At 36.9% G+C, this 22,709-nt stretch overlaps 1 protein-coding gene and 1 non-coding gene across 5 annotated transcripts in view; one reads left to right on the top strand and one right to left on the bottom strand.

Moving 5' to 3' along the window:
- PLS3 (plastin 3) overlaps nucleotides 1–14,187 on the top strand; it is an 87,126-nt gene extending 72,939 nt beyond the window's left edge. For all 4 annotated transcript variants that reach the window (XM_077145719.1, XM_077145721.1, XM_077145722.1 and 1 more), the window contains 7 exons: nucleotides 872–1,067; nucleotides 2,205–2,283; nucleotides 3,051–3,165; nucleotides 3,402–3,535; nucleotides 11,012–11,135; nucleotides 11,353–11,477; nucleotides 12,997–14,187. In XM_077145719.1, the coding sequence (XP_077001834.1) occupies nucleotides 872–1,067; nucleotides 2,205–2,283; nucleotides 3,051–3,165; nucleotides 3,402–3,535; nucleotides 11,012–11,135; nucleotides 11,353–11,477; nucleotides 12,997–13,129 (906 nt within the window). In that variant the 3' untranslated portion in view covers nucleotides 13,130–14,187. The remainder of the gene's footprint in view (nucleotides 1–871; nucleotides 1,068–2,204; nucleotides 2,284–3,050; nucleotides 3,166–3,401; nucleotides 3,536–11,011; nucleotides 11,136–11,352; nucleotides 11,478–12,996) is intronic.
- On the bottom strand, nucleotides 1,266–1,372 carry LOC143672214 (U6 spliceosomal RNA). The gene has a single exon (XR_013169683.1). It is a non-coding gene; the product is annotated as a U6 spliceosomal RNA (small nuclear RNA).
- Nucleotides 14,188–22,709: the final 8,522 nt, after the last annotated feature.

The following is a 22,709-nucleotide window of genomic DNA, read 5'->3' as shown; positions in this document are numbered from 1 at the left end:
ATCCATGAAATCCAGTTTGGGCAACCACTTATACTCCCCCTCCCAGTACTGATTTGTAACTGTGTGCTTATGATTTCTGTATATTAAATGTAATTCCCATGGGCTCAGGTCACTCTTGGTAGGGATGAGGAGCCATCCTGTGCAGTAAGGGAGCTGTCTGAGATGGTTAGTGGGTTGATCTTATGTCAGGATAAATGACACCAGCATAGTAACTGTAATTCTGATATAGCCTCTCTCCAGTCAATCCTCTCTGATTGATCTTCTTAAAATACCCCCTTCTTTTTCTCTTCCCCTCTCAGAATCCTTTAGGGATTCCCTCTTGACTCTAGAATTCAGTCTAAAATGCTCTGATTTGCATTTAAAACCCTACACAGTCTTGTGCCATCACCCCTAGCCAGTATTCTGTTCCTCTCACCCTTTCCCCTCCCAAGCACCATCCTGACAACCTGGTCTTCCCCGAACACCCATTTTACCTTTGAGGCTTTGTTCAAGCTTTTTTCTTATAGTTCAGTGTCCATCTGTCTCAGCTTCCACCCACTTCAGGGCCTAATTTAAAAATTTGAAGAATTTTAGCGTGTTTTTTTTTTGGATGAATCTTGGCAAAGGAATGAAAATGTAATCCCCATTGAGTTCTGTAGTCTGTTATATATACATATATATATGGCGCCATCTAGAAGATTTTCATGGTATTGCATATTCAGCATGAGCCAACTTTTATTTTATTTTATTTTTGATTCAAAACAATTTTGTAATAAGTACCATATGTTGGCTAAGAGAAAGTAGAATTGCATATTCAGCCTATCGTTGTAGGGAAACATTTCTATATTTTTAGAACAGCCTTCAAAAATGTCTTCTTATTTTACTTTAATAGGAAACAGATGATTTGAAGAGAGCTGAGAGTATGCTTCAACAAGCAGACAAGTTAGGTTGCAGACAGTTTGTTACCCCTGCTGATGTTGTCAGTGGAAACCCCAAACTGAATTTAGCTTTTGTGGCTAATCTGTTTAACAAATATCCAGCACTAACAAAGCCAGAGAACCAGGATATTGACTGGACTCTTTTAGAAGGTAAGTAAAGATTTTTCAAATTCTACTGTTTGGGACTATAGAGTAGAAGTACATAGGCCACAATGATTTCATAATCCTGACTTAATAAGTTTCTTTATCCAATTTCCTCTAGGAAATACCTGGTAGAAGTAGATACACTTGCTGAGTTAAAAGTGACAGCTGATAGAAAGGGTTGGTATAAGGGAACTTTTTTTTTTTTTAAATATGGAACGCTACACGAATTTGCGTGTCATCCTTGCGCAGGGGCCATGCTAATCTTCTCTGTATCGTTCCAATTTTAGTATATGTGCTGCCAAAGCGAGCACAAGGGAAATTTTTAAGTCACTTGAAGACCACTTACTAAATGAATGTTGTGTTTTTAATATTTTAGATCTAGACACCTTCTTAAAACTTTCTTCAGAAAAATGAATATATGCATAAAATATAACCTATAAGTTTACAGTATTTGTATTTCATTCTTCCACAATCAGAGTAGCTAGAACCAGTTCCATCTCTTTTTATGCAGGCCTGCTAAAAAAATTATAGTATGATCATTATTTGTTTAAATTTAAGGAAGGTGGACTTTACTTTTTTCCAATACATATTTGCATGAAGTATGTTTAAAACTAACAAGCACAAATATTAGTTCATTGGGTGTCCTCTGGCATTTCAATAAAACCTTTAAATTGTATGCCTTTGAAGTTTCAGGTAGTTCATTTTTTTACGTAGGCATGTAAAAGTAGTAATCATAGATAGTTTGGTATTTTTAAAATGGATAGAGGGAAAACTTACATTAATATATGTATAGGCTCATATGAGCATAGCAGTTTTGAAAATATAAATTAAGCTGATAACATTGGTTACTTTGAGTTTTGGGGATTTGGAGAGACAATTGAAAAAAGATTAGTGGGAGAAGGTGGTTATGAAAAGTTTATCAAACTCTGGATTGCCTAAAGCGTGTAGACTTCAATCTTAAAATAAATTCAACAAATTAAAAAATAAGCATACCTCTAGACAGAATGTGTCTAGATACATGCTTCACAATTCATGTTGGAGAAAACTTCTAAATCTTTATAGGATAGATGAAATAATGTTATATGGTTGGCACCATATGAGCATATGCAGTGTTTGAAAATAAATTTGTGAATATTTTTGTAGGAGAAACTCGTGAAGAAAGAACCTTCCGAAACTGGATGAACTCTCTTGGTGTTAATCCCCATGTAAACCATCTCTATGCGTAAGACTTCCTGTTGCTATTGTAAACACTTATGATCATGATTAAAGGTTACATAAATAGTTACGGCTCTAAACATTTTCTAAATGTTAGTTTTTAGTGAATATTTATATTGGAAAATGTCGAATGGTGATTCCCACCATGGTTTTCCAAATATACAAAAGCCTAAATGAATCGTTACACTATCATTAACTGTCAGTGATAGAATTGATAAATGTGTTTCTAGTCCCCTAGGGAACAGATACTATATCTTTGAAAGACCAGGGAATATCTTAAGGAGAAGACTTATGACCTTTGTGCCCCCTATTCTCTCAGCTTGGGATATTCATTGCTCACAACTCCTCAGGGCTCAATCCTTTGCTCTTAAAATTACCAATTCAGAGAGGTTTGTCCTGACCACCCTCTGTCATTTCTGACCCCAAAGTCTAGTCCTTTTTTTTTTAACAGAAGCTATATACACCTGAAGATCATATTATCTATTTATCCATGTACTTGTTTATTGTCTGTCACTGTAACTCTAATATAAGGACATGGATATTTGTCCTGTGTGCCCAGCCTCTAGAACAATATCTTCTCATAATAAGCACTCAGTAAAATACTTTTAAGTGAATGAGATGGCCTAAGCTGTCTTTTCAGCATAGATTGATAGAAGATGTCTTGGGTATTATCTGAGTTTATACAACTCATTTGACAGTGCAGTGTCACTGTTTTTAAGGAAAGCAAAGGTTCGATTATCTTAAACACTGATTTAATTATTTTTAAATCATTAGTGACCTGCAAGATGCCCTGGTAATCTTACAGTTATATGAACGAATTAAAGTTCCTGTTGACTGGAGTAAGGTTAATAAACCACCATATCCGAAACTTGGAGCCAACATGAAAAAGGTAGATACTGAATTAAGTTGTCACAATTTTATTACAGAGCATTTTTACTCTCAATTTCTTTTCTTTTCTTTTGAAAACTATCGACTCTGAGCTTCTTGAGGACAGGAACTGTGTGTTATTTATTTCTGCATCCTAAGCACCTAACATCACATGCACACAAACACACACAAGAAAAATAAATATATGAAGATTAAACAAATGAAAATCTTTAACCATTTACTTTTGTGTGTTTCCAGCTAGAAAATTGCAACTATGCTGTTGAATTAGGAAAGCATCCTGCCAAATTCTCCCTGGTTGGCATTGGAGGGCAAGACCTGAATGATGGAAACCAAACCCTAACTTTGGCTTTAGTCTGGCAGCTGATGAGAAGGTATACTGCATAATTTTATCTGCCTAACTTCCACCATAATACAGGCGAGTGATATAATCCGCATTATTGTTTTTAACTTTTTATTTTGAAATCATTTCAAACTTACAGGATAGATTCAAAAATAAAATAAGCCCCAGAGGACCCCCACCACACTCCAGATACCCAGATCTACCAATTTTAATATTTTGCAAACTTTGCCATATCATTCTATCATATATCCACCCATCTCTGTCTATCTGTCTGCCTGTCTTTCTATCTATATATATCTTATTTTCTGACCATTTGAGAGCAGGTTGCATAGATCATAATACTCGAACACACAATTCTTCCACATACATTGCCTAAACACTAGGATATTCACATATGTAATCACCTTAAGTGCAATTATCAGGTTTAAGATAGTTATCATTGGTATAAAGCTTTCAGTGTGTATTCCAATTTTTCCTTGCATCTCAATAGTATCCTTTTTTTTAGTTCTTCTTTAAAAGTGCAGTTTTATTGAGATATATTCACACACCATACAAACCATCCAAAGTATACAATCGCTGTTTCACAATAGTATCACATAGTCAATAATGTCCTTTTTTTTAAACCTTTTCTCATGGAATAGTTAGAAAATAAAAACTAGCAAAATTAAAATTAATCCATAATCTATCATACATGGGCAATTTCTGGGAGCCTTCTAGTGCTCATGCTTCCAGTCCAAACAAACATTTCAAATCTCTGACACATATCACCAAATTTACTCTACAGAACCATTTTATCGATTTGCCTTCTGCCCAGCAGAATATTAAGGTGCCATTTCCTTACACATTTGTCAATCCTGCGTAGATTTTTTTTGTATGCTTTTTAGTCTTTGCCAATTTAATGGGCAAACATGGCATCATATTTTTTAATGGTCATTTATTTTATTTCCAGTTATGTTAGTCTGGGTCCCCTGAGAAGCAGACAGAATGTGGGATAAATGTGCAAGGATTTGATTAAGGGAAATGCGTCCATGAGGGAAAATGGGGAAGGATCAGACAAGGCTGGGAGAGCCATCACACAGCAATGCAAGCCTGATCCTGAGTAAAAGAAAGAGGGAGAGAAGGTTGGGTGGAAATGTACTAGACTGCCATGAAGTCCAAGAAAGGTTTGATAATGCTGTCAAAGGAGTTGTGTTGGGAATGGGCCTGCTTTAATATCCCTTCTGTGCTCACCCATCAGCTGGGGGTAACCCATGAGTAGTGTGGTCTCTGCTCAAATAGTGATAGATTTCAGAGCACAACAGCTGGTGCCTTTGATAAATTATGTCCACAGTGGTTGGAGGATTACAAGGTAATTTCTCATGGCTGCCACACTAGACTAGTGATATTGAATTTTTAAATATGTTTATTGACTGTTTGTATTTCTTTCTTTCTTTTTTTAATTTCTAAAAGGAATATTAAGAGTGTCTGGACCAGAGAGCCCTTTCTATGGTTATAACTTTGTAATAGATCATTTGGGGCACCTAACTAGCCATATCCTCCTTTGGAAGGGTCCTGAGGTTCTTGTTGAATAGATGGGCCACAGAGTTCCTGTACTTATTTGGTGGACATAATCCATTTTGCCTCTAACCTCCACCCCACCCCTCCCTGACTGAATCTTGCATTACCCCACGTTGGAATGGGGTCACATTCGGAAGGTCTTGAAATCCAGATTAAGGACTTTCAACAGGGAAGTAATATGATAGGAGCTCTACTTTAAGAAGATAAACCTGGTAACAGTGCAAGATGGACTTGTATGGGGAAAGAAATGAGAGAGACTGATTAGGGGCTAGTCCAAGTCAGAAATAATGAAAGCTTGAACTAAAGCAGTGGTCAGGAGAGAAAAAAAAATAGGGAGATGCTAGTAGAAGAGATGGAATCACTAGAATTTTACAGCTAAATGGATCCAGGTGCAAAGGAGCTCCACATAACTCAGAAGATTTCAACACTTGTGCTAGGGAATTGGTGGTGCCATAACAATAATGTCCTTTTGACCTTTTCTTCTTTATTCTTAGATCCCATCCAGTATCATGTATTACATTTAATTGTCATTATCTCTTTAGTTTTTCTTCCTTCCTCCCTTCCTCCCTTCCTTCCTTCCTATTGTGGAAACATACATAATAACATAAATGTTTCCTTCCCAACCCATGCCAGGCATACAATTAAGTGGGATTAATAATGTCCACAATGTTGCAGTACCCCCACCACCATCCATTGCTAGAATTTTCCCTTCATCCCAAACAGAAATCCTATGCTCATTTTATCTTAATACGCTATTGCCCCTACCTCCCCTCCCCATGACCTGTACTCTACTTTCTGTCTGTATGAGCTTGCATTTCGTCTGTTATAGTCTTTGGTTACCATGGAGCTTAAATATAACATCCTACATCTATAACAAACTTATTTTCTTTGATACCAACTTAACTCCAGGAGCATACATAAACTATGTTCCTATTCCCCTCCATTCTCGCACTTTTATGAATATCATATGAGACCAAAATCATTGATTTATCATTATATTTTATGCATTTGCCTTTTAGATCCTGTAGGAAGTTAGAAAGTGGAGTTACAAATAAAAACTACAATGGTATTTATATTTATGCATGTTTATCAGGGTTTTTCCTCGTGTGGCATTAGTCAGTTGTCTAGTGTCCTTTCCTTTCAATCTCCAGAATTCCTTTTAGCATTTCTTGTAGACTTGGCGTAATGGTAGTGAAGATCCTCAACTGTAGTTTATCTGAGAATGCCTTAATCCCACCATCATTTTTTAAAGAGAGTTTTGCTGGATATAGAATTCTTGTTTGGCAATTATTTTTCCTGCAGCACTTTAAATATGTCTCCTCACTGACTTCTTCCTTTTGTGGTTTCTGATGAGAAATTGATACTTAATCTTATTGAGAATCCCATGTATGTGGCACATTGCTTCTCTCTTGCAGCTTTCAGAATTCTCTATCTTTGACATTCAAAAATTTGGTTATAACCTGGACAGTGTGGGTTTATTGAGTTTATCCCATTTGGAGTTTGTTGAGCATATACAACGCTGTATATACTCATGCCTTTTGTTAAATTGGGAAAGTTTTCAGTCATTATTTCTTTGAATATTCTTTATACCCCTTTCTCTCTTGCTTCTCCTCCTGGAATTTCTGCAGTGAATATACTGGTATACCTGATGGTATCCCCCAGGTTCCTTAGGCTCTGTTTACCTTTCTTCATTCTTTCTTCTTTCTACTCCTCAGCTCAAAAAGAAACAGAAACTATCGGGAAAAGAATGGAAAATTTTGAACAGGGTATCAGGGAACTCAATGACAATATGAAGCGCACAAATATATGAGTTGTGGGTGTCCCAGAAGGAAAAGAGAAGGGAAAAGGAGGAGAAAAACTAATGGAAAAAATTATCACTGAAAATTTCCCAACTCTTATGAAGGACCTAAAATTACAGATCCAAGAAGTGCAGCGCACCCCAAAGAGATTAGACCCAAATAGGCGTTCTCCAAGACACTTACTAGTTAGAATGTCAGAGGTCAAAGAGAAAGAGAGGATCTTGAAAGCAGCAAGAGAAAAACAATCCATCACATACAAGGGAAACCCAATAAGACTATGTAGATTTCTCAGCAGAAACCATGGAAGCTAGAAGACAGTGGGATGATATATTTAAATTACTAAAAGAGAAAAACTGCCAACCAAGACTCCTATATCCAGCAAAATTGTCCTTCAAAAATGAAGGAGAAATTAAAACATTCTCAGACAAAAAGTCACTGAGAGAGTTTGTGACCAAGAGACCAGCTCTGCAAGAAATACTAAAGGGAGCACTAGAGTCAGATACGAAAAGACAGAAGAGAGAGGTATGGAGAAGAGTGTAGAAAGAAGGAAAGTCAGATATGATATATATAATTCAAAAGGCAAAAAGGTAGAGGAAAATATTATCCAAACAGTAATAACACTAAATGTTAATGGACTGAATTCCCCAATCAAAAGACATAGACTGGCAGAATGGATTAAAAAACAGGATCCTTCCATATGCTGTCTACAGGAAACACATCTTAGACGCAAAGATAAACATAGGTTGAAAGTGAAAGGTTGGGAAAAGATATTTCATGCAAATAACAACCAGAAAAGAGCAGGAGTGGCTATACTAATATCCAACAAATTAGACTTCAAATGTAAAACAGTTAAAAGAGACAAAGAAGGACACTATCTACTAATAAAAGGAACAATTAAACAAGAAGACATAACAATCATAAATATTTATGCACCGAACCAGAATGCCCCAAAATACGTGAGGAATACACTGCAAACACTGAAAAGGGAAATAGACACATATACCATAATAGTTGGAGACTTCAATTCACCACTCTCATCAATGGACAGAACAGCTACTCCTCAGCTGGATGATTTAAATAGTCTTATTTTCAAGCTCTCTGATGCTTTCTTCTGCCATATTCAGTCTGCTGTTGAACTCTAGGGAATTTTTAATTTCTGCAACTGTGGTCTTCAGCTCTGTTTGGTTCATTTTCATAATTTCCACTCTATATTGCTATTCCCTTTGTGTTCATCTATCATTTTCCTGATTTCCTTTAGTTCTTTGTCTGTATTTTCCTTCAGCTCTTTGAGCATAATTAAGACCATTTCTTTTTTGTTTTTTTTTTTTCTGGAATGTCCCAAGTCTGATCCTTCTCATTGATGGTTTCTAATACTTTAATTTTCTCCTTTGCCTAAGCTATCACTTCTTTTCTCCGTATGATTTTTGTAATCTTTGGTTGAAACTTAGACATTTCGATATTTTAATGTTACCACTGGAATATGACTCTGAGGCATCTGTTCGTTAAGATTCTATCCAGCTAATGTTGTGGCAGAGCTTTTTTTTTGAATGTCTGGAGTTAACAAAAAAATTAAATAAAAGGAGAAGAAAGGAAAACAAATTACTCAAAACTTGCAGATTAACCTGTGTAAGTACTCTGTTTCAGAGTTTATCTATAAAATAAGTTTGGAGAATAGCTCCAGACCAAAGTGCATGGACCTTCCTGGTCCTTCCCATGCATGTAGTTAATCTTGTGCATGCATATTTGGCCCTGGGAATTCTCCCAGTTCTGAATATCCCTTTCTCTCCAGGGAACAGTTTCATCATGGTCCTAGGCACTGCCCTGAATGGTTTATAACCAGTAATCCCTTGCTCTAGGCATAAATTTGACAGCTCTCCCATAGACCTATGAGCCCCCTTCTACATGCAGACCAAGTTCTAGGATGGTGACTCCCATATACGAACACCAGAGAAATTGGGCCAGAAATACATGCTCCCAGTATGTGTGCAAGGATTACTCTGCTCCATCTGGAACCAGGACCAAGGATCTTCACCGGGAGCACAGGCTGGCTTGTGCTGACCTGCTGAGGAGTGGCAGAAGGGCCACTTTTTTTTTTATTGGTTGTTCCCACTGCTTGCGAGAATATCAGGAATTCCCCAGGTAGAGGAGTTTAATATATCCTCCTTTATCCCCAGACAAGGGGACTTTGCAAACACTTTTTTATTCTCTGCCCAAATTACTCTGGGATATATTGGTGAATCACACTAACCTGTACAAGCCAACAAGAACTCATGCCCTATTCAAGATTCCCTGTAATTATGGTGTTCATGTAAACTGACCATACAATCTTGTACATCTATCTCTTTAAATTTTTTCATCATGTACCTGTGCATTTATTGTCACATCAACATTTTTTCTTTTTTGTGAAAAATAACATACATACAAAAAAGCAATAAATTTCAAAGCACATCGCAACAATTAGTTGTAGAACGGAGTTCAGAGTTTGATATGGTTTACAATTCCACAATTTTAGGTTTTTACTTCTAGCTGCTCTATGATTCTGAAGACTGAAAGAAATATCAAGATAAAGATTTAGCTGTCATGCTCGTTTGTTGTCATACCCTACTCTCTCTGCTTAGCTCCACCATCAACTTTGATCTTTCTCCCATTCTTTAGGGGTATTTGGGTTATGCCTATTCTAAACTTTTTCATGTTGGAAGGGGCTGTCAATAATATGGGATAGAGGGATAGAACTAGTTGATGTTCTGGAGAGGCTGGCACGGGGCCACTTTTAAGTGGTCTTTTTCTTGATTTTGTGTTTTTTTTTCTTACTGCAGTCCTATAATTATTTTCTGCCAGTTCTTGCTGGTTGTTCAGTGCTTCTGAAGGAGAACAGAGCCCTGAAGTTTCTCACTCCACCATGTTCATCAGGGCCTAGATCTTATTTTTAAGCAAACATGTCAATGGCTACAAGTTTGAAGTTTATTATATTTAAACTCGGAAATGACATTGCATAAATGAATATATATTAGATATTCAATGGGAGATAGCTCATTAAAAGTTATGCCACAGAAATGTGAATATACTCTTTTTTTCACGGTAAGCCTGACATCTACACTTAAGCCTCATTTAGTGTCCATAAATAGTCATAAAAAATTATAAACATCCACATATATCCATTTGAAAATGAAAATCTCTTGACTGTAATCTGAAAAGAATTCATAGGCTGGTACCCAGTCATGACACAGCTTATTTTAAGTCATTGTGACTATAGGAATGGGACAAAATGGGCTAGTGGTAGGCTGTTGGATTTACACATTAAAGCATTGTAAATCTTCCTTTCCACCATTGCCAAAGGAACACCAGTGGCAAACCATTACTACTTAAATAGTTTTTCTCATAGAGTAGGAATCTCTTTCCATGAAGTTATTTGTCTTTCAAAATCTAAAGAATAAAAGAAAGAGAAGATAAAACATCTTCCTCATGTTTCCATTTTTTTCTCATAAACTAGTGTTCTAGTTTGCTAGCTGCTGGAATGTGATATATGAGAAATGGAATGGCTTTTAGAAAGGAGAATTTAATAAGTTACATGATTACAGTTCTAAGGCCATGAAAATGTCCCAATTAAAGCAAGGCTGTAGGAAAGTTCAGTCTATGGCATCCAGGGAAAGATGCCTTGGTCCTTGAAGCCTGATGACGTTCAGGGTTTCTCTTTCAACTGGAAAGGCACATAGCTAACATGGCGACGTCTGCTAGCTTTCTCTCCAGGAATCTTCTTGTTTCATGAAGCTCCCTCAGGGGTGTTTTCCTGCTTCCTTTCCAAAGGTCTCTGACTGTGTGGGCTCTCATACTTCTCATCAATCTCCTATCATTCTGAAGCTTTCTCCAAAATGCTTCCTCTTTTAATGGATTCCAGTAAACTAATCAAGACCCACCTGGAATGGGTGGAAACACATCTCCCTTTAATCCAAGGTTAATACACACAATTGGGCCAGTCACATCTCTGTGGAGATAACCTAATCAAGTTTCCAGTACACAGTACTGAATAGAGTTTAAAAGAAACAGTTGCTCTGCAAGATGGGATCAGGATTAAAGTGTGGCTTTTTAGGTTCCATAATCCTTTCAAACCAGCACAACTATGTTGGGACTTTTTCCATGGCTTCATCTCTTAGATATACCCTCAATGTCCTGGAAGACCTTGGAGAGGGTCAGAAAGCTAATGATGACATCATTGTAAATTGGGTGAACAGAACATTGAGTGAAGCAGGAAAATCAACTTCCATTCAGAGTTTTAAGGTAAGAATCCATATTTGATCATTAAAGATTATATTTGCTATGAGAATTCCGTAATTTGGAAGAGAAATCTTTGGTTTCTCTGTGGGAGAGAATTATTGTTAGGCTAATGGCAGGACTCTTTTAGTTCACTGGGCTTTGCTTTGGGCACTTTATATATGTAATCACGTGTTAATTTTTATGTATTGAAATTCTCAATTTTGTTCTCCTTTTACACTAGGACAAGGCAATCAGCTCCAGTTTGGCAGTAGTAGACTTAATTGATGCTATCCAGCCTGGCTGCATTAACTATGACCTTGTTAAGAGCGGCAACCTAACAGAAGATGACAAGCACAATAATGCCAAGTAAGAGAGACTGCATAATATTGTGCAAAGATCACAGGTTTTGCAGCCAGGCAGATTTTTATTCTAATTCAGGATCTGCCATATTTGAGTGGTATCATTTGGAGGAAGCCCATTGAACCTCAGAATCTTCATCAGTAAAATGGGGACAATAGTACAAACACATTTTTAAAATTTAATCTTCATAAAACATCTAAAGTAAGAAAAGAGCCTAGCATTTGTGCCTGATACCTGAGAGGTTCTTGTCATTTGTTGCCTTAGTGGATTGCAGAAATAATGTAATATATGGTTTCCAGTCAAATTGCCTACAAACTGACACCACAGGGGGGAAATGAGCTAAAGAAACATGTATCTTAGAATATTCTTCTCTCTCTCAACACACTATACACTTATGTCCCTTTTATTGTACATACAGCTCTCTAATTAAGCTAAATTTATCTTCCTTGGTTCCTAAATTGGGAGAATGCTTGGTAGCCTTCAGCAGAAGACTATGCAGTCATTTTAACCTGATTTTTCCCCCTTTTCCCCAAAGACCCAAACTGTGACATGCTTTCCATGGGTGACCCATGAAAGCTTTACTAGTATACACTGAAAATCAGCCCACAGAAATGCTTCATAGAATAGCTAAGAAGTATTCTAAGAAAACTTCATTTATTCTTTCTTTGAAAAATATTTACAAGATATATGATATATATCATATATGATACATGACATATAAAGAACTCTTGAAACTTCACTTTCCAGCTACTTGATGGTTTAATAATATTTAAAGAATACTGTTACAAAAAGCTAATAATGCAGGTGGGCCATGGTGGCTCAACAGGCAAGAATGCTTGCCTGCCATGCCAGAGGACCCGGGTTCGATTCCCAGTGCCTGCCCATGTTAAAAAAAAAAAAAGCTAAAAATGCTTTATATATCACTGAGGTGTAGTCCTGGCAGTTTCCCAGGCTGAACATGTCAATTCTCTTCTCCCGTCCTTTCTCTAACATTTCCTTTTCTTGGTCAGACAGCTTTGTCCATGTACTTTGTAAGCTCCCTCCCCTTCCTCGAATATTTGGAGATATCCACTGCATCTATCTAAGAAACTTTGATATTGTGTCATGACGCAGTTTTTATGCCACTTCTCTAAGAAAATCTGAGGGTGTTATCTTATTACAGCTCAATGAAAATACCAACATTACTGACTTTTAAGCCAACCCAGATAATTATATATAATTTTTTCATTTCCATATCAAGTTGATGTTTCAAGCTTAATTCTCATTTTATACTGGAGAAGAGTATTGAATAAAAATGATCAGTCCCTAGTAATAGAGCTTGAAATCCTGATGTAACTTTAAAGTGAATTCAGTAACAATGCCAAGAGAAAACAAGACCAAAAAAAAGTGAATCATTCAGATTTAAAGTTCAAATATGGAATTTTTGCATGCCAGCCAAATGATTATATAAGAGGAAATCAATTTCTCATGCCATATCCCTGACTGACAAGAATGTCATCCTAATTTTTGTTTCCTCATAAAATAGGTATGCAGTGTCAATGGCTCGAAGAATTGGAGCCAGGGTTTATGCTCTCCCTGAAGACCTTGTGGAAGTTAAGCCCAAGATGGTGATGACCGTGTTTGCCTGCTTGATGGGCAGGGGAATGAAGAGAGTGTAAAATAACCAATCGGCATAAAAACAATCTTGCTCCTAGGTGCATGATTAGCAGATCAGCTATTTCCAGATTGAATGTCCCTGGCTTAAGGACTGTTGGTCAAAGGACTTTTTTTATTAACATGACTAGCTCTTCATCAGAGCCCTCAGGGAAAAGGGTTTTAAGTAAAACAACTGCTCTTTCCCATAGTCAGATTTGGATTTTTTAGACAGGCCTGACGTGCTCATAGCCAAACCATGTTACTCTCTCCTAGATTGCTGCCCTTGACATTTCCTGTTGCTGTATGTTAATTTTCTCTCTTATCTTTTTCCCCCAGTAATGTCCACCTCTTGGGCTTGCTTAGATGATTAGGTATGAATGTTATTAGACAGTAATTTTGCTTTTAATCCAGTGTGATAGTTCTCATTCAAGGCTTTTGTCAGAGGGTATTTGGAAATGAGTATCATTTGCTTATCTTTATAATTCTGAAAATTTGCAGAAGTTACTGGCTATGCAGAATGTAATAGAAGCTTTTCATATTTTATTCTTAAAATCAGTATCTTTTTACAGTATTCTTTCTACCTGATCTTTTTTTGTACATTTAAGAATATTTTGATTACATTAAACAAAACTGCTGGTTTGCTACTTTTTTAAGGGGTCTGCAAGTAAGTAAAAAGCATACATTATAGGTAGAGGAAAAATGTACCTTAAATTTACATCTTCCCTCCCCCACCCAAGCTATAAACAGTTGACAGCTTATTTAAAAAAAACAAAAACCTGTATCACCAACCTCTCCCTTTATGTCTAAAATGCTGTTGAATATGATACTTTTGAGGAGAGAGAAATACTGAGAAGTTAGCTGGGATACAGTAGACCAGGTATCCTAAGTGTACAATATATGTTTTTTTTTTAATTTTACACCTCAAACAATGAGATGTGGTCACTAAAAGTTAAAAACATACAGTAGGACTTAATGTCAGTCTGTTTGCTATAGTTTTCAAGATCATAATGTTACTCTAATTCTGAAAAGTGATGTAATCTGGTAGCAATGTATTAGTTCAAATAAAGGCATTTACATAAAACTTAGTCTTTTATTCATGCTTTTGTTACTTAGTAGTAGACCAAAAGATGTTTGCCAGGGTTTTTCTCCAGTATTCTAATCCTGGAATGGAGCACCATTCTTTAAAATGGTGTTTCTTAATTTTGACCTTGATGGATTTAAGTAAGGGCAGTACAAATAGGGTAAAATGGTTTTCTCAACCTTAGCAAGGTGTCCTTAACCAGTTCTTCCCTTTAGCTTTCTTCCCCATTTCCTTTGTTATGTCAATGTTCCATGATATTCTGAAGACTAAAACTGAGGATATCAAAACAAACAAGGAGGAGGGATGGTTTATGGCAAGTTTTTCAACTTTGGCACTATTGATATTTGGGTTTGGATAATTCTTTCTTAGGGAACTATCCTGTGCATTGTAGGGTATTTGGCAGTATGCCTGGTATACACGCAGTAGATGCCATTATCACCCTTTCCCCCAGTTGTGACAACCAAAAAAGTCTCCAGACATTTTCTTCCTTTCTTCAAAAAAGGAACTAATTTTTTGGGTGGCTCGCTCTACAAGGCCCACAGCCTATAGGAAGGCATAATAGGATAGTTAAGAAATGTTTATATGCAGCTGGGGGCCTGGACACATCATTGTTTCCTTTCTCCAAAAAAAATTGCAATGCCTATGATGATGGGTTAAAGTCAGTGATATATAATTCTTACAAATATACTAGGTAAAATTCCAGTGTAAAATTGAGAAAAGGAGATGAAGTATTCAATTTTAAAAACTATATTTGACCAATGATCATAAAAAGGATTCTAATTCTCAAAAACGATTGAGTGATATAATTTTAAAACAACCAAAAACTGTCTTTTTTCCTGAAATGCCTTTTTTTATCTATTAAATTGATAAAAATTAAATGATTGGGGCAGTGCAACTGTGGCTCAGTGGCAGAATTCTTATCTGCCAGGCTGGAGACCCAGTTTTGATTCCCAGTGCCTGCCCATGCAAAAAAAAAAATTAATGACTGATAATTATCTGATATTGGTACACATGTTCTATCTCTAATACCGGAGATGGAAGAATGATCAGTTTACAGACTTGTAACTTGAAGGCAATTTGACTATATTCTTCAAACTAAAAACTGGCATATCTGTCAACTCTGTAGCTGACAAGTATAAGAATATCCCATGATATATCTTGTATTGTAATAAATGATTGGTGAAATTAGTTATGGACCATCCACAAAATCGAATACTGATGTAGTCATTACATAGATCATGGTAGCTCTATATACACTGACATGGAAAGATGTCCTGTGTTATCCCAGGTTAAAAACTAAATTTTAGTATACAGAGAGAAAAACCCTTATGGAAAGTTCACAGATATATTTGTATAGTTATACCGGGGAGGGGAGGGAGTGGGATAACAAGAAAAGTTTAAATAAAAATATATCATTACCTTTCTTGGGAAAATAACGGGTAAGTTTTTTAAAACCCATAGAAAAGTTGAATGATTATTCTAGATAACACCTATGTATTCCTCACTAATATTCACCAATTGTTGACATTTGACTTACATGTTTATCTGTGTATTTGAGTGACTGGATATATATATAGTTTTTTTTCAGAACCACAATCATTTCAAAGTAAGTTGCAGACATAATTACCTCCTCTTCCAGGATTCACAACCTGCTGCAATTTATGGAATGAAGGAGAAACAAATGTATAAACCTAAATGCCATGGATTGATTTTTCAACTCTATGACTTGATTCTCCATAAACAGAATCAATTGGTCAAAGGCAAAATTTCCTATTCTTGTTAGAAAAGTTGAGGGTTTACAGAAAAGTCATGCATAAAATACAGGGTCCCATTTAAGGCCCTATTATTAACACCTTGCAATAGTATGGTACAATTGCTATAATTGATGAAACCATATTTTTGTAATTGTACTATTAATTATAGTCCATGGTTTACTTTAAGGGTCACTGTGTTGTCCAGTCCCATAGATTTCCCCGTTTAACCCTATGAAAAGATATAATCCAGTGGTGTTAATCTCATTCACAATGTTGTGCTACCATCACCACCATCCATTACCAAGACTTTTCCATCATCCCAAATAGAAACTCTTTAAAATTTTAACACTAATTCCCTATTCCTTACCCCATTCCATCTCCTGGTAACCTGTATTCAAGATTCTGACTCTATAAGTTTGCTTATTCTAAATATTTCATATCCATGAGATCATATAGTATTTGTCCTTTCGTCTCAGGCTTATTTCACTTAACATAATGCCTTTAAGGTTCATCCATATTTTCGCATGTATCACAACTTCATTCCTTTTTATGGCTGAATAATATTCCATTGCATGTATATACTACATTTTGCTTATTATTGCTTCCATTTATTCAAAGTTGTAAATAATGTAAATATTACTGTTATGAATATCAGTGTGCAAATATTTGTTTAAGTCCCTGCTTTCAATTGTGTTGGGTATGTAACTGGAAGTGGGATTGACAGGTCATGTAGTATCCTATACTTAACTATCTGAGGAATTGCCAAACTGTCTTCCAAAGTCTCTGCACCATTTTACATTCCCACCAACAATGAATGAGTGTTCCTATTTCTCCACATGTTCTCAAACACTTGTAATTTTCCATTTTTAAATAGTAGTCATTTAAGTGCATGAGAAATGATACCTAATTGTGGTTTTGATGTGCAACTCCCTAATAGCAGGTGATGTTGAACATCATTTCATGTGTTTTTTGGCAATTTATACATCTTCTTTGGAGAAACATCCATTCAATTATTTTACCCATTTTTAAAATTAGGTTGTTCATCTTTTTTAATGAACTGTAGAATTTCTTTATATATTTTGGGTATTAAGCCCTTATGGGATATGTGGTTTCCAAATATTTTCTCTCACTATATAAGTTGTCATTTTATTTTCATGATAAAGTCCTTTGTTGCACAAAACATTTTTAATTTTGATAAGGTCTCATAGATCTATTTTTTCTTTTGTTGCTTGTCCTTTGGGAATTATATCCAAGAAGCCATTCCTAATACCAGGTCCTGAAAATGCTTCCCTATGTTTTCTCCTAGAAGTTTTATAGTCTTGGCTCTTATATTTAGGTCTTTGGTTCAATTTTTAGCTGATCTTTGTCTATAGGGTGAGGAAAGGATCGACCTTCATATCTTTTGCAAATGGAGACGCTGGGCAAATGGCCCAGTACCATCTGCTGAAGACACTCTTGTTTCCTAATTAAATGGTCTTGGACTTCCGGAGAAGATGGTGGCTTAGTAAGACGCGCGGATCTTAGTTCCTCCTCCAGAACAGCTACTAGGGGAGTAGAAATGATACAGAACAGCTCCCAGAGCCACGACAGAGATCAAAAAGACAGCGTACCCCATCCTGGAACGGCTGACTGGCTGAGAGAACCCGCTCGGGTGAGATCGCTGAGGAGCGCGGGCTTCACCGGGCAGGGCAGCAAGCGGCCGGAGTTCCTCCCTTCCCCCTTCCCGGGCCGGCTGGGAGAATTGGACAGGCGGTCCCCTCAATCCGCGGCGATGGTGCCCACACCACGCGCGGCCCCCCGGACCAATTGAGAGAATTGGATCGGAAATCCCCAGGCCGCAGAGAATGGTGACGGGGGGGCCCTTCCAACCATGTGACTCCCCGGGAACGGTGCACTCTCCCGGGCGGGCCGCAGCGGCTGGCACCCTCCCGCCATGCTTGGCACCCCGGGCCAACTAGGAAATTCGGACGGGCGCTCTCCCGGGCTGCGGCGGCCGGCGACCCTCCCCGCGTTCGGACCCTGGGCCGGCTGGCACTCTTCCAAGACACTTCGGCTGGCGAACCTCACCGACGGCGAGAGTTTTCCAAAGTTAAAGGACCCACAGGATCTTTTACTGGTGGGACGCGCAGACAAACGTGTGCCATGAGCGCCACCTACTGGGCAGGATAAGAAAAACAGATTCCAGAGATTTCACAGAAAAATCTTCCAAATTGCTGGGTCCAGCACCCAGGGAAATCTGACTAAATGCCCAGACGCCATCAGAAGATAACGGACCACGCTCAGAAGATTGAAAATATGGCCCAGTCAAAGGAACAAACCAATAGTTCAAATGAGATACAGGAGCTGAGACAACTAATGCTGAATATACGAACAGAAATGGAAAACCTCTTCAAAAATGAAATCGATAAATTGAGGGAGGACATGAAGAAGACATGGGCTGAACAAAAAGAAGAAATAGAAAAACTGAAAAAACAAATCACAGAACTTATGGAAGTGAAGGATAAAGTAGAAGAGATGGAAAAAACAATGGATACCTACAATGATAGATTTAAAGAGACAGAAGATAGAATTAGTGATTTGGAGGATGAAACATCTAAATCCCAAAAAGAAACAGAAACTATCGGGAAAAGAATGGAAAATTTTGAACAGGGTGTCAGGGAACTCAATGACAATATGAACCGCACAAATATACGTGTTGTGGGTGTCCCAGAAGGAGAAGAGAAGGGAAAAGGAGGAGAAAAACTAATGGAAGAAATTATCACTGAAAATTTCCCAACTCTTATGAAAGACCTAAAATTACAGATCCAAGAAGTGCAGCGCACCCCAAAGACAATAGACCCAAATAGGCATTCTCCAAGACACTTACTAGTTAGAATGTCAGAGGTCAAAGAGAAAGAGAGGATCTTGAAAGCAGCAAGAGAAAAACAATCCATCACATACAAGGGAAACCCAATAAGACTGTGTAGATTTCTCAGCAGAAACCATGGAAGCTAGAAGACAGTGGGATGATATATTTAAATTACTAAAAGAGAAAAACTGCCAACCAAGACTCCTATATCCAGCAAAATTGTCCTTCAAAAATGAGGGAGAAATTAAAACATTCTCAGACAAAAAGTCACTGAGAGAATTTGTGACCAAAAGACCAGCTCTGCAAGAAATACTAAAGGGAGCACTAGAGTCAGATACAAAAAGACAGAAGAGAGAGGTATGGAGAAGAGTGTAGAAAGAAGGAAAGTCAGATATGATATATATAATTCAAAAGTCAAAATGGTAGACGAAAATATTATCCAAACAGTAATAACACTAAATGTTAATGGACTGAATTCCCCAATCAAAAGACATAGATTGGCAGAATGGATTAAAAAACAGGATCCTTCTATATGCTGTCTACAGGAAACACATCTTAGACGCAAAGATAAACATAGGTTGAAAGTGAAAGGTTGGGAAAAAATATTTCATGAAAATAACAACCAGAAAAGAGCAAGAATGGCTATACTAATATCCAACAAATTAGACTTCAAATGTAAAACAGTTAAAAGAGACAAAGAAGGACACTATCTACTAATAAAAGGAACAATTCAACAAGAAGACATAACAATCATAAATATTTACGCACCGAACCAGAATGCCCCAAAATACGTGAGGAATAAACTGCAAACACAGAAAAGGGAAATAGGCACATATACCATAATAGTTGGAGACTTCAATTCCCCACTCTCATCAATGGACAGAACATCTAGACAGAGGATCAATAAAGAAATAGAGAATCTGAATATTACTATAAATGAGCTAGACTTAACAGACATTTATAGGACATTACATCCCACAACAGCAGGATACACCTTTTTCTCAAGTGCTCATGGATCATTCTCAAACATAGACCATATGCTGGGTCACAAAGCAAGTCTTAACAAATTTAAAAAGATTGAAATCATACACAACACTTTCTCAGATCATAAAGGAATGAAGTTGGAAATCAATAATAGGCAGAGTGCTAGAAAATTCACAAATACATGGAGGCTCAACAACACACTCTTGAACAACGAGTGGGTCAAAGAAGAAATTGCAAGAGAAATTAGCAAATACCTCGAGGCGAATGAAAATGAAAACACAACATATCAACACCTATGGGACACAGCAAAGGCAGTGCTAAGAGGGAAATTTATTGCCCTAAATGCCTATAACAGAAAAGAAGAAAAGGCAAAAATGCAGGAATTAACTGTCCACTTGGAAGAACTGGAGAAAGAACAGCAAACTAACCCCAAAGCAAGCAAAAGGAAAGAAATAACAAAGATTAGAGCATAAATAAATGAAATTGAAAACATGAAAACAATAGAGAAAATGAATAAGACCAGAAGTTGGTTCTATGAGAAAATCAGTAAGATTGATGGGCCATTAGCAAGATTGACAAAAATAAGAAGAAAGAGGATGCAAATAAATAAGATCAGAAATGGAAGAGGAGACATAACTACTGATCTCACAGAAATAAAGGAGGTTATAACAGGATACTATGAACAACTTTATGCTAATAAATACAACAATTTAGATGAAATGGACGGGTTCCTGGAAAGACATGAACAACCAACTTTGACTCAAGAAGACATAGATGACCTCAACAAACCAATCACAAGTAAAGAAATTGAATTAGTCATTCAAAAGCTTCCTAAAAAGAAAAGTCCAGGACCAGACGGCTTCACATGTGAATTCTATCAAACATTCCAGAAAGAATTAGTACCAACTCTCCTCAAACTCTTCAAAAAAATCGAAGTGGAGGGAAAACTACCTAATTCATTCTATGAAGCCAACATCACCCTCATACCAAAACCAGGCAAAGATATTACAGAAAAAGAAAACTACAGACCAATCTCTCTAATGAATATAGATGCAAAAATCCTCAATAAAATTCTAGCAAATCGTATCCAACAACACATTAAAAGAATTATACATCATGACCAAGTAGGATTCATCCCAGGTATGCAAGGATGGTTCAACCTAAGAAAATCAATTAATGTAATACACCATATCAACAAATCAAAGCAGAAAAATCACATGATCATCTCAATTGATGCAGAGAAGGCATTTGACAAGATTCAACATCCTTTCCTGTTGAAAACACTTCAAAGGATAGGAATACAAGGGAAGTTCCTTAAAATGATAGAGGGAATATATGAAAAACCCACAGCTAATATCATCCTCAATGGGGAAAAATTGAAAACTTTCCCCCTAAGATCAGGAACAAGACAAGGATGTCCACTATCACCACTATTATTCAACATGGTGTTGGAGGTTCTAGCCAGAGCAATTAGACAAGAAAAAGAAATACAAGGCATCAAAATAGGAAAGGAAGAAGTAAAACTATCACTGTTTGCAGACGATATGATACTATACATCGAAAACCCGGAAAAATCCACAACAAAACTACTAGAGCTAATAAATGAGTACAGCAAAGTAGCAGGTTACAAGTTCAACATTCAAAAATCTGTAGCATTTCTATACACTAGCAATGAACAAGCTGAGGGGGAAATCAAGAAACGAATCCCATTTACAATTGCAACTAAAAGAATAAAATACCTAGGAATAAATTTAACTAAAGAGACAAAAAAAACCTATATAAAGAAAACTACAAAAAACTGCTAAAAGAAATCACAGAAGACCTAAATAGATGGAAGGGCATACGGTGTTCATGGATTGGAAGACTAAATATAGTTAAGATGTCAATCCTACCTAAATTGATTTACAGATTCAATGCAATACCAATCAAAATCCCAACAACTTAGTTTTCAGAAATAGAAAAACCAATAAGCAAATTTATCTGGAAGGGCAGGGTACCCCGAAATGCTAAAAACATCTTGAGGAAAAAAAACGAAGCTGGAGGTCTTGCGTGCCTGACTTTAAGGCATATTATGAAGCCACAGTGGTCAAAACAGCATGGTATTGGCATAAAGATAGATGTATCGACCAATGGAATCGAATAGAGTGCTCAGATATAGACCCTCTCATCTATGGACATTTGATCTTTGATAAGGCAGTCAAGCCAACTCACCTAGGACAGAACAGTCTCTTCAGTAAATGGTGCCTAGAGAACTGGATATCCATATGCAAAAGAATGAAAGAAGACCCATATCTCACACCCTACACAAAAGTTAACTCAAAATGGATCAAAGATCTAAACATTAGGTCTAAGACCATAAAACAGTTAGAGGAAAATGTTGGGAGATATCTTATGAATCTTACAATTGGAGACAGTTTTATGGACCTTAAACCTAAAGCAAGAGCACTGAAGAAGGAAATAAATAAATGGGAACTCCTCAAAATTAAACACTTTTGTGCATCAAAGAACTTCATCAAGAAAGTAGAAAGACAGCCTACACAATGGGAGACAATATTTGGAAATGACATATCAGATAAAGGTCTAGTATCCAGAGTTTATAAAGAGATTGTTCAACTCAACAACAAAAAGACAGCCAACCCAATTACAAAATGGGAAAAAGACTTGAACAGACACCTCTCAGAAGAGGAAATACAAATGGCCAAAAGGCACATGAAGAGATGCTCAATGTCCCTGGCCATTAGAGAAATGCAAATCAAAACCACAATGAGATATCACCTCACACCCACCAGAATGGCCATTATCAACAAAACAGAAAATGACAAGTGCTGGAGAGGATGCGGAGAAAGAGGCACACTTATCCACTGTTGGTGGGAATGTCAAATGGTGCAACCACTGTGGAAGGCAGTTTGGCGGTTCCTCAAAAAGCTGAATATAGA

This window comes from Tamandua tetradactyla, chromosome X, assembly GCF_023851605.1.
Source record: "Tamandua tetradactyla isolate mTamTet1 chromosome X, mTamTet1.pri, whole genome shotgun sequence".
Taxonomy (NCBI): domain Eukaryota; kingdom Metazoa; phylum Chordata; class Mammalia; order Pilosa; family Myrmecophagidae; genus Tamandua; species Tamandua tetradactyla.
The sequence above is the reverse complement of the archived record's forward strand: the minus strand, read 5'-3'. Positions and strand labels throughout refer to the sequence as shown.